Here is a 13,174-nt window from a genome sequence, read left to right as displayed (position 1 = left end):
CCTGTGGTATTCACTTCCCCAAGTGTCCTCAAAAACCACAAACTGCTCAAAATATACACTGATAACACAGCTTCCTCGGTGAGGAGCCCCAGCTGGAATCCAAGAGAGAAATACCTTTTAAGGCAGTGTTTCTCAACCTGGGGGTCGTAACCCCAAAGGGCTAGTGCAATCCTTCCACAGGGATCATCTAAGACCATTCAAAAACACAGATATTTGTGTTACAATTCATAACTGTAGCCAAATTACAGATATGAGGTAGCAGCAAAATACTTGTATGGCTGGGGGTCACCACAGCATGAGGGTTGTAGCATTAGGAAGGTTGAGAACCACTGTGTTTAGGCATCCAGCTCGACTCACAGTCTCTGATGAAACGTCATCCACAGACCGAGGATCTACATCTCTGCGAGGATACACCCACCCTTACCTACCTCCCTTCCAAAGGGTTCCACCCACAAGCACACCCAGATAACCCTACTCTACTCAGGTCATCAGAGACTGCGGCTCTTACTGGAACATGATTCACATGCACACACAGCAAAGCTTTCTTCCAGGAAAATCCCTGATGTCCCTCACCTGACCTCCCTCCCTTCATGATGTATGTAGAGAAGAATGAATGTTATCAACACCGCCTTCCATCTCCATGGACATCACTAAATGGTTCTCGCTGGTGGGGGAGCAAGCGGCGAGGGCTCCTGGCTTGTGGCCTCACATCTGCAGGCTAAAACTCCGACCAACCTGGGCTACTGATGGTCCTCACTCACGGTGTGCAAATGTGCTTTGCAGCAGCCCCAGCTACCGAGCACTGGAGGGTTCATCTTCACTGTGAACTTGACTGGATTTAGAATCCCCTTAAGGAAGGCTCTTCTGGGGTATCTGTGAGGGTATTTAACTGAGTAGAAAAGCCCTGTTCTGACTGTGAGTGGCAGTGGCAACATCCTGAACACTAAGTCACTAGGAATAAGTGAGCAAACACTAGCCTTCTCTCTGCTTCCTGACTGTGCATACAACATGACTGACCACAAAGTTCACTAAGGGCCAGTCAGATGGCTCGGAGGCCAGAGGCACCAGGTAGAATCTGACTGCAAGGACCCACATGATGGAAGGAGAAGAGCGACTCTCTCAAGCTGTCTCCTGACCTCACACATTCACTGAGGCACACACACAGGTCCTCACACTTACACTCATGTACACAAAGTAAATACTCGAGTCAGCCAAATATAATAAAAATGTTAATAAAAGTGACCAATATACTAAGCTGACCTGAGATCAACTGTGATAAAATATCTGCATCAAAAACTTAATTTTAGCAGCTGGAGAGATGGCTTGGTGGTTAAAAGGATTGGCTACTCTTCCAGAGGACCCGGGTTCAATTCCCAGCACCCACATGGCAGTTTTCAACTGTCTGTAACCCCAGTTCCAGAGAATCTAATACCCTCATGCCTCACAAAATAACATTAAAATTTTTAAAAACTTAATATTTTAAAAAGGTAACCACATCTCACTATTAATTCACTGATTTACTGATATATTTGGGATATATTGGGTTAATCAAAATATAATATTAATGTTAATTTCACCTTAATGTTTCTCTGTGCTATGTTGGATGACTTCTAGAAAATTTAAACTTATACATACATAAGGCCAGTGTGATCCTCAACAATGACATAAAACCAGGTATGGTCTTGCTTCTCTAACTGCAGTTCTAAGGGAGCAGGGGCAGAGATCCCTGAAGCTTCTGGGTCCTCTTGTCCCAGCAAATCAGTGAACTCCAGATTAGGTAGGAGGCCCAGTCTCAAAACACAAGGTGGGGTTGGAAAGCTGGAGAGCTGGCTCGGCAGTTAAGAAGACTTTGTTGCTTTTGCAGAGGACCTGGGTTTGATTTCCAGCACTTAAGCAGGTTTTTAACCACCTGCAACTCAAATTTCAGGGGATGCTATGCCCTCTTCTGGTCTCCCTGGGCACCAGGCATGCATATGGTGCAGACATACAGGCAAAACACCCATACACATAAAATACCAATACATTAACTAAAAATGATTTTAATCTATTAAGTTTGCAAAGGCTAGAGTAGTATCTCAGTGACAGAGCACACGCAGTCCAGGGTTCAATCCCCAGCGTTGCAACGGTAATAACAATAATGACAGCAATAATAGCAGTTTTTTAAATGATGAGGTTACATTAGTTTTACATTGCTAAGTAATAAATTCTTACAAATTCAATGACTTAAAACAATACCCAAGCTGGGCCTTTAACCCCAGCATTTCTGAGGCAGAGACCAGCCTGGTCTACAGAGTGAGTTTCAGGAGAGCCATGACTACACAGAGAAATCCTATCTCTAAAAACAAAACAAAACAAAACAAAACAAAACAAAACCAACCAACTAAACAAACAAACAAATAAACAAAAAATAACAATGCTCACTTCATTTCTGTAGTCAGAAATCATATGAATGTGCCTGAGACCACATTAGCCACATGTGAATGTGCCTGGGACATTTGTGCGTAAGTCTGCAGGCTGCTCAGGGCCAACTTTTTCTGATGACAGCTTGGGCCTGTACCCAGACTCCCACCTTGCTTTTGCATTACGCCCATTTCAAAATCCCTGAGAGCTGTGAAGAATGCCTGTGAGCAGTCAAATAAAATCCACTTAAGACTCACTCTGAAACAGCATCCTCCCTAGATCTTGTGAAAATCTTCCCAATTGTCTCCTGGGGGCCTGTCTGCCAGCCTGTCTGCTGAGGCCAATTAATGTTGACAATGTCTGGGAGCAGTCAAGATAAAACTGTCGCTCTCCCTCATTAGGAGTTTGGGGGTGCAACTAAAACGGTATTTGGGGTATTTGGCTTGTCTTATCTAGGGTGGGAAAAGAAAGCCATTGCCTGCCCCACCCACTGGGCCATTTCTGGCTCCTTGGCTGTGCTCATGCCCAAAGTGGCTGGTCCATAAATAGGTAATCAGTTTGACTGGCAAAAGAAAGATTTGTGCAAAAGAGTTGAGAAAGTTGGGGGGAGTGAGGTGGCTCAGTGGGCAAAAGAGCTCGTTCTCAGAACCTGCCTAAGGACCTGAGCTCTGTCTGAGGGACCTAACCTTGTGGAAGGAGAGGACCGACTCCTGCAAGGTGACCTCTGACCCTCGCACACGGGGCGGGTGTGAGCAAACACATATAAATGTACACACAATAAATAAACAAATATAGAATCGTAAAAAATTGTGTGCATGCGTGCACACACGAAAACACATTCACACATATCTAAAGTGTCAATCAAATTACCCTCCTGTGACACACTTCCCAGAAACTGAACCAAATCATCTTGAGTTTGGCAAACGTTTTAGAATAAAGAACCCAACATTATCAGTAGTGTCTGCAACCTCGGTGACTATTTTCTTCCTTTTTGTTATTTTTCTAGACTAGATTGTGTGTGGGGGTGGTATTTTCTTCCTGGTTCGATTCTCAGATGTCTTGCATTATTAGCCCCTATTTTAGAAATTAGTGCAGTGTTGGGGGCTGGAGAGTTGGCTCTTCCGTTAAGCACACTGGCTGCTCTTTCAGAGTTCCTGAGTTCAATTCCCAGCAACCACAGGTGGCTCCTAACCATCTGTAATGGGATCCAATGCCCTCTTCTGGTGTGTCTGAAGACAGCTACTCATATACATAAAATAAATTAAAAAAAAACTTTTTAAAAAAGAAAACAAAAAAGAAATTAGGGCAGTGTCTCAATGCTTCAGTCTGCCACAGGTGGCTCAAAGGTGAAGATTTCCGGAGTTGGTTGGCTCCTGGAGACACTGGGAATCGGAGAGTTCTGGAAGAGCAGGCTTTAGGCCTCCCAGTGGGAACCAGGGGGAATAGGGTGAAAGGCAAAAAAATAAGCAGTTTACAATCCAGTGTTAGCAGAGATCCACTCTGGGGTGGAGCAGTCGTTATCTCACCTCGCTTTCCAGTTCAAGGCCACAGCTGGAAGCCAGCTTTGGGAGGAAAGGTGCCCGGAAGGACTTTCCAGAGCAAAGGACCAAAGAAGCCAGTTCTAGGGCACAGTCAGACCCTCCAGCTAGGTCTTAGGAAACTGAATACAGATACTGGTAACACAGTGAAATATGCAAATCCAAACAACAAAATACGAATGTCTCACATCAGGAGTCAGCAGACGCCAAGCTACAGATGTTTGCTGCAGCCAGTGTGGACAAGTCCTGAGAGAGGGGCTCAGTACACACCAAGGTTCAGGGGTGGGATTCTGGGAAAACATTGTGGAAGCATTCACAGAGTAAGCAAGCAATATCAGGGCTCAGTATTTACCAGGACACACCCTCAAGTATCCCCAAGTGATCATGGAAAGGCAGACACCATAGAAGTGAGTCCTGCCAGGATCAAAATAATTCCTTTAGTCTACATAGGTAGAAAACATAAACCACACAGAAACAAAAGGTGTCGCCCTCCTAATCTCTTTATCCATTCCTCCAGTCTCTATGCAGGAATCTGGTCTTTCAGATCCCTACAGGGAACTAGTGTATTCAGACAAGGGCTCTGTTTGTCAAGGTCTCAGTGAAAACAGCCATTAGCTTGTTAATGAAGGAGGCCCAGCCTTCTCGGAAATAGCAGATTCTCCCCCCCACCCCTACCCCCCACCCATTGCCCCTCACCCCCTATGATTTCAGGAACTGGAAAAGTGGCTGGAAACGTGGAGTGACAGGGGATGGGAGGGGATGGGGGGGGGGGTTTGTACAGAATTCCCAGGCCTGTCTGGGTCTTCGCCCTCGACTAAAACGGAAGTAAATCACCATAGAAGCCAGTGGAGAAGGTGAGGGAGGGTTTTGTGTTTTGTCATTTTGAGGTTGGGTCTTAGCTGTGCTTGGTGATACGTGCTTATAATCTCGGAATTTGGTGAAACGGCAGCACAAAGGTCGCCGAGTTTCACGCCAGCTTGATCTTGAGACCCTCAAAAGAAAGCAAGGAAGAAAGGAAAAGTGATCTTGCCCCTTAGCGCTGGCTGGCTTTAAACTCACTCTGAAGGCCAGGCTGACCTCTAACTCACTTCAATCCTCCGGTCTCCAACTCCCCAAGTCCTAGAACTACGGGCCTTTGCCACCAGGTCCAGCTTTTGTGATCTATATAACAATGTGAGATATATATCAAAATGTATCACTCAGGGATGTGTTTCTCAGCAGGCTGTGCCATAGACAAGCACCTAGTAACAGAGAGGTACAACTCCACTCGCAAGTCAAGGCCCTCCCCATCCGCCCACCAGAAAATGAAGCCAGTAACCTGCAGCTCATCTGCTTAGCACTGAGTTGAGGACCCGGAAGAATCAAGTGACTTCCAATAGTGCTTGTGAGGCCACTGATTTTAAGCTTCAGGCAGCCGCTCGCCCCAGCGCCCACCCGCAGGCTCTGGGCCAGCGCTTGCAATTCAGACGCTGCAGGCAAAACCTCTAGCCCAAACCCAGACTCAAATCCCTCCCGACATTGACCTTGCCCCACACCCAAACAATTCCTCGCCAGCCGTCAGCGCATCTTCCTTAGCTACCCAAGCTTTCAAGGCCTCCAGCACCCGGCTCTACTGGGAGTAACGACGAACGCAAATGCAGAGTTAAAATTTGACAGTTAACGTGGAGGTGATGGAGCGCGCCTTTAATCCCTTAGGGGCACGCAGAAGATTTCTTGGGTTTGAGGCCAGCCTGGTCTACCTAGAGAAACTCGGTCTCGAAAAACAAACAAAACACCAAATTTTGATAATGAAGTTTCAAATGCCTGTATGGTGTTTAGACTTTCCAAATTACTTTCGTGTTTGAACACCTTGGTAGAATAACTAGACTCTTCAACTCCCTTTACATATAGAAAATTTACATAAAACCAGACGGAGAATTTACATAAAAACCAAACTAGTTCACTTCCCGACTTTGGACCTTCCCGGCCTAGTAATGGGCGTGGGGCCCCGTCTCCCCGCCCACCTGAGGGTCCTCCTCAACACCTCAAGTTTCTTTTAAGGGAGGTATATTCCTCGGAAGTACTTTATCGCAAACCATTTATAGGAAGAAGAGACCCCATCCCCTGCTGTTCTACACGGAGATCTTGGCTGTTAACTTCCCACAGACTCTCCAGGACCGGCGCCTCTCTCATTTGGGATATCTTTCTTTTTAATCTACCGTTTTCATTTTGTGAAATTAGCCTTTGGGTGTCTCGAATGGCTTTGTGAACTAAAGCCATCTGCTAATATTGTGTTTCTTGTCTTTTCCTCCAACGTTTTTGCGAGCCGTGGAAGATGGGGTACTTCTCATCCAGGTATGAGCTAACCTTGACTTTTTGGTTGCTGGAGATAGCCACTTCAGAAAATCACGTTCTACGACGCTCTGATTTTGTCTTGCTTGAACCTTGTCAGTAACATTGCTGCTTTTCCTGAAGAACCTGGAACTTTATAGTTAGATACTGCTTTGCCATCGGCTTCTTTTTTGTTTTTTTGTTTTTGTTTTTGTTTTTGTTTTTGTTTTTCGAGACAGGGTTTCTCTGTATAGTCCTGGCTGTCCTGGAACTCACTTTGTAGACCAGGCTAGCCTCGAACTCAGAAATCCGCCTGCCTCTGCCTCCCGAGTGCTGGGATTAAAGGCGTGCGCCACCACGCCCGGCTGCCATCGGCTTCTTAAAATGTCAATTTTTTATTGCCTTTGTGTGTGTGTGTGTGTGTGTGTGTGTGTGTGTGCGCGCGCGTGCGCGCGGGCCCTCGCTCGCATATACTTGAATGGAGGTTAGCCGATGACTTACTGGAATCAGATCCTTTGGGTTCTGGGCATCCAACTCAGGTTGTATGTAAAGCACCTTCTGGGCTCGTCCCATCAATCATGTGGGTGACTGCCAGAGAAATAATGCTTTCCTTCTCTTGCATAAATAATATTAATCTTACAGCTTAATCAAGACTGCCTCTAAACGTTAATGGGAGAGATAAATTCAATACTTAAAGACATTAGGAATAACAAACCAATTGAACTTGGAACCATTTCAAGTGACAGAACAAGTTTTTCCCAGTGGAGCTGGGCGTCGGACCAGCGCTTGCATGTGGTTGGCAAGTCTTCTCCAGCCCATACAGCCATTTAAGAATTTATATATGCAAACAATGCACCGTGGAAAAAAAATATGCCGCTTGTGCAGAATAGAATATTTTAGCTTTTTAATTTTATAACTTTAAAATTGTGTGTGTAAGGGTGGGGCCTAAGGAATATACATGATGAAATATTGGATGCTGGGGACTTGTTTTAAACAGTTAATGCAGAACACAGCCCTTGTTCCGAAGAGTAAGAGGTTATTCTGAGTGTGGCCGAGGCTTGGGAACAAGGATTCATATTGCCCTAAACGAACATGGAAGAGGTTATATGAGCTTCTTGGTAGTCACAGAACAAAAGAAAGTATAAATCTGACTTGTAGACGTTTAACTGTGTACGTGTAAATGATGCAAACATTAGCTGTATCAGTGAAGACATCGGGGAGGGCTCCAGCCTCAGTTTTTTCTGGAGCTGTGATTTGCTTACATTGCTTCATCCCAGAGGTTTTTATGTGACTGTCAAAAGGATACTAAGTCATAGAGAGAGGTTCATGATAAACAGCCGCCACATGGTCTTTAAACATAGCCCCAGGACACTTAGAGCTGCTAGTGCGCAGTCTTCCAACTCTACAATCACAGTCACTCTACATGTGGTTCTTTTTAAAGATTTATTTATTATGTATACAGCATTCTGCCTGCGTGTGTGCATGCGGCCCAGAAGAGGGCACCAGATCTCATTTTAGATGGATATGAGCCACCAGGAGGAATTGAACTCTGGCCTCTGGAAGAGCAGAGGGTGCTCTAACCTCTGAGCCGTCTCTCCAGCACCAACATGTGGCTTTTTTTAGAGAGGGAACTTCTGTCCGGTTTTGTTACTGGAGACAGCGCTGAAGAAGCCAGGTGGCGCTGTTCACAGTCTCCTTTGTGGCCTGTGCCCTCGTGCTGAACGCTTGGTTTTGCTAACTGATGTCCAATCTTCTCCCAGTGTGGTTTTGCTTGTGGCCATTTCCAATGCGTTTGAATTTGGACCCGTTACTGGTGAGTTTTCTTTTGTTTGTTTTTCCCCCTGGGGAGGAAGGAGGCTTCCAGACAGGGTTTCTCTGTCTAGCCCTGGTTGCCTTGGAACTCACTGTGTAGACCAGGCTGTCCTTGGACTCAGATTCACTTAAAGGCACAAGCCACCCCTGTATAGTTGGGTTTCAGGTTTTGAACCTGGATGTCACCGAACCCAGGCTGCCCCCACCCCCCAACACATATGCGCATGTGTGCACTTTTTTTAAAGATTGATTTATTTATTTTATTATATGTAAGTACACTGTAGCTGTCTTCAGACACTCGAGAAGAGGGCGTCAGATTTCCTTACAGATGGTGTGAGCCACCATATGGTTGTTGGGATTTGAACTCAGGACCTTCGGAAGAGCAGTCAGTGCTCTTAACCACTGAGCCATCTCACCAGCCTGCATGTGTGCACTTTAAGGACCTTGTACCCCAGCTTGCCTAGGAACTCACAACACAGTCAAGGTTGAGCTTGAACTCCTGATTCTTCTGCCTCCCAAGTTCACTACCAAATCTAGCTGAGTTTTTGTTTGATTTTTATTTTATTTTATTTTATTTACCAACAACTTTTGTTACCATTGTTGTTCATGTGATTTAACCCAGGCTCTGCACCTATTGGACATAGTTCCAGATTACCCTCCATCCTACCCCCCCCCCACCCCCTCTGCATTGGGACTAAACCTTATGCTTACTTAGCACACTACCATTGAACTACATCCTCAAGCCCTTAGTGTTTGGGGACAGGGCTGCTCAGTGTCGCCTCTCACTGGATCCTCCCTCCTCCTCCTGAGTGTGGAGACCTTTGGCAAGCACCACCCTACTTGTTGGTGGGTGGTAGGGAGGAGGTGTTTTTCTTATGAACACCAACAATATTTTGCGGCATCAAATACGTAATACAGGGAGAGACCTTGCCATCCGAGATAACCGCATTGGGGACCAGAAAGAACCTGCCGTACGCGATCGGTCTTTCCAGTTCGTGCCTTCCGTGGGGATACAGAACAGTAAGACTTTTGCCTTAATCCACCTCTGTCATGGCCCTTGACACATCTCTGAAGTACTTAACCCAAGAGACATGATGCGTGAGTTAGCGGCTGGGTGGGTTGTACTAGCTTGTCATAAAAGTGAGTGAGGCATGTTCATGTGTGTCTGTGTGAGTGAGAGAGAGAGAGAGGGAGGGAGAGAGAGAGAGAGAGAGAATGTCCCTGATAGTCTCTGATATTCAGTTTCTCTCCCGATGCCACTTCATGCTGGGACCAGCTAAGTATCAGACCATCAGACCGGGTAACCAACCAGGTCCAACCATGAAAGTTATTTCCCTGAAAGGTAGATTCGTGTGCTATAGGTCTTTCAGAGTACTCTGGGGGAGTGAATGCCAGAGTGCTGCATGAACCTTTGCTTATGGGCTTTTCAGTCCTCCACCTGCCCCATGACTTCTCTTACATTTCAGGTAAGTTGCTTAATAAAACTTGCTGTCTGAATGGAGGGACTTGCATCCTGGGGTCCTTCTGTGCCTGCCCTCCTTCCTTCTATGGACGCAACTGTGAACATGATGTTCGCAAAGAGTAAGTGCTGTTGAGAAGGAACAGGACCGGGTGATGGGCAGGGAAGGAGGGAGAGGAATGTCTGACAGTGGGTGTTGTCACTTCTTTCCCAGGCACTGTGGGTCTATCCTCCATGGCACCTGGCTGCCCAAGAAGTGTTCCCTGTGCAGATGCTGGTACGGCCAGCTCCACTGTCTTCCTCAGACCTTTCTACCTGGCTGTGGTAAGCAATTTGCCCCTCTTTCTTTAATCCTGTCAGGTCTTTCAGGTGTCCAAGGGACCCCCTTTCTCCTCCTGCTCTGCCAGAGCCTTCTTGGCCTGACAGGACCTGCCAGTCAGCCAGACCTCTGCCTATAAAATAGCATAAGGGCACCAGGGCCGAACAGCCTAGCAATCCTTGGTGGGTGGATGCTCTCGGATGCTGGGTCCTTAGGGAACGCTCCCTTAGCTAACCCTGGGAAAGGATTCCTTAGATCCATCATGGTGATCCAGAGTCATTGGTGGATGATCCCTTAAGTAGATGAGGTCCCAACTTGTGGGATCCTTGGGGGTGCTCCCTCGGGCACAAGTCATTCAGATGTGAGGTTCTTAGTGGGCATGTCCCAGATGCAAGGCCATTGGAATGTTGCTAAAGCACTGGCTAGGAGAGGAATGACCCCTTGGGTATGGAGCTGTTGGTGTGCAATCTCTGATACAATGGATCTTTAGGAGGCGTGGGGTCCTGACTGAGGGACACTCCCTTGGCCCCTACTGTCCCGCCACCTACAGAGTTCCCACACATCGACTTGAGACTGATTATGAGCAGGCTTCTGCTGGAGACAATGAACAGAAAAAGACCTAGCCATTGAGACAAGAAGAAGTGACTTCTGCTGTTTTTTCCTTTGGGCAGAAGATTCCCAACAGACTCTAGGGTGGCCATTTAGTTAGAACCCAACCCTACAACTAGTCCCTCCTGTACTTTGGTTTGGTTTTTGATAAAATATCTTATTCTGTATCTCAGGCTGGCCTGGATTTCACTCTACAGTCTAAGCTGACCTCCCATCAGTCCCCCTGCTTCAGCCTCCATAGTGCTGATCCAGGAATGCACCATTAGCCCAGGATCTACCCGGACTTTGACCCCACTGGTGACCTTTTCAGACAAGGTCTTACCACGTAACTGACTGACCCAGAACTCAGAGATCTGCCTGTTTCTGCCCCATCCCAGCCCCAGTGCTGGGGTTGAGAATCGTGAGCCACCACAACTGGTTCTTCTGGCATCCTAAAAGTCTGTGGTAGCTGGTCACAGCACCTTCATTTTATAGATCTGAAGGAGACAATGAGAAAGGGGATCAGAGCAGAGGAACAGTGATGTCCCCACTCAATGTGGCTAGGGCTTTGTTTTTGTTGTTGTTGTTGAGCAATTCACATCTGGACTCATAATTGACTGTGCAAGTTCACTAAGCAAATGTCTTTACCATTGCATCCTGGGTATTGTATATAGATTAGCAAGGGACGGTAGAGTGATTAGATGAATGGAGGCTATATTTTTTTCCTGGAATTTAGGTTCTGTTGTCCCCTTACCAGAGCCTAACCAAGGTCTGCACCATCGTTGGAATAGAAGATATCCAGGGAAGAGTCAGTTAACAGTAGGTCTGTGGTTTTGATGTAAGATCTTCGGGGGTCATAAGAGTGTTATGTAGCTACTGCTGATCCTGTAGGTGAATACACTGTCCTCGTCAAGTTAGGCCCCAGCAGAGTTCTGGATCGTAAAGGCAGCAGGGTAAACGGCTGGAAGGATTTCCTTTAGTGACTGAGTATCTCAACCTTTCAGATGGTCACGTGATGGACCAGGACCTCAAAGCATCCAGGACTCCGTGTCAAACGCCGTCTGTGACGACCACTTTTATGCTAGCTGGCGCCTGCCTTTTTCTAGATATGAAAGTATAGGTGTCATGTGAATTCCATGCCAGTGCCATTAGCAAAGATGTCATTCATCTTGATGCTCACAGTGAATCCCTAATGTTACCCCTCAAAACACTAACTAGGCCTTCCTTACCTCTGCACGGCCCCTCCTCTTTCTGGATGTTCTGGCTGTAAAAACTATGGCGTGTGTGCCAAGCACTGTAACACCGAGTTACATTCCTAGCCTAAAAGCTACTCTAAAAATGTGCTGTCTGCCATAGCCCGCTCTTTTTTTTTTTTGGTTTTTCGAGACAGGGTTTCTCTGTAGCCCTGGCTGTCCTGGCACTCACTTTGTAGACCAGGCTGGCCTCGAACTCAAATCCGCCTGCCTCTGCCTCCCAAGTGCTGGGATTAAAGGTGTGCACCACCACGCCCGGCTCTGTGTTTCTTGATAGAAGTAACTCTCTTACTTTTCGTCCTAAGACTTTTAAACAGTTCTGAAGGTTATTAAATCCTAATGTGCAACTGGAAGTAAATTCAGAGTAGCTGAAAACAGCTAAATTATCTTTAAGCAGGGAGGTGGTGGTGTCTATCTTCAATCAGGCAAAGGCAGGTATATTTCTGAGTTCCAGGACAGACAGACAGACCTACACAGAGAAACCCTGTCTCAGAGAGAGAGAGAGAGAGAGAGAGAGAAGGAAAACTATTATCTTAAGAAAATTAATGGACCAGGCATTGTGGCAGATGGCTTTAATCCCAGCCCTCAGGAGGTAGGGGATAGGAGGATCTGGTCTATGTAGTGAACCCCTGTCTCAAAAAGGAAAAAGCATCCTACGAGGGAGTTGAGGAAGTAATGAGGGTCTGCAGAGGGAGCAGCAGATGGGGAAGTGACTAAGACTGGGGAAACAGAATGGATTGTTTGATTGATGTTTACGAGGGTACTGGGAATTTAAAAGCTAAGTTCTTCAGCCAAGCACAGCGGTGCACACTTTTTTAAATTTTTAATATTTTTTTATTACATATTTTCCTCAATTACATTTCCAATGCTATCCCAAAAGTCCCCCGTACCCTCCCCCCCACTCCCCTACCCACCCATTCCCATTTTTTTGGCACTGCCGTTCCCCTGTACTGGGGCATATAAGGTTTGTGTGTCCAATGGGCCTCTCTTTCCAGTGATGGCCGACTAGGCCATCTTTTGATACATATGCAGCTAGAGTCAAGAGCTCCGGGGTACTGGTTAGTTCATACTGTTTTTTCACCTATAGGGTTGCAGATCCCTTTAGCTCCTTGGGTATTTTCTCTAGCCCCTCCATTGGGGGCCCTGTGATCCATCCACTAGCTGACTGTGAGCATCCACTTCTGTGTTTGCTAGGCCCCGGTCCACTATTAAGGTCAGCTCTCAGGAGGCTACAACAGGAGGACTGACTAGTAAAAGCTCATGTCCAACCTGGGCTATGTACTGAGTACCAGGTCAACAAAGACTGAATGGCAAGACCCTCACAGAAAACCCAAACATCTGAGTCTCTTCTGCAAAAGTACGAAGGCTTTCTCCAAGCTATACAATTATATCAACTGTTGTGGAGGAAAGAAAGTGTTTATTATTGTAGTAAACCAGATTATAAAAACCACGTATTGTCAAGTCAGTTTTTATAATATATTGTTCATGAATATGC

General features: G+C 46.4%; 1 protein-coding gene across 1 annotated transcript; it reads left to right on the top strand.

The window, feature by feature from the left end:
* The first annotated feature begins 6,252 nt into the window (after positions 1-6,252).
* Positions 6,253-11,546, top strand: Cripto (cripto, EGF-CFC family member). The gene is made up of 6 exons (XM_021171166.1): positions 6,253-6,272; positions 8,009-8,061; positions 8,979-9,080; positions 9,527-9,641; positions 9,734-9,843; positions 11,431-11,546. Exons 1-6 carry the CDS (start codon positions 6,253-6,255, stop codon positions 11,544-11,546), a joined length of 516 nt encoding a protein of 171 aa, XP_021026825.1.
* The last annotated feature ends 1,628 nt before the right edge of the window (positions 11,547-13,174 follow it).

Source organism: Mus caroli, unplaced genomic scaffold (genome assembly GCF_978045245.1).
Source record: "Mus caroli unplaced genomic scaffold, Mus_caroli_1 scaffold_11, whole genome shotgun sequence".
NCBI classification, from domain to species: domain Eukaryota; kingdom Metazoa; phylum Chordata; class Mammalia; order Rodentia; family Muridae; genus Mus; species Mus caroli.
Note: the sequence above shows the minus strand (reverse complement) of the source record. Positions and strands in the feature narration are given on the sequence as shown.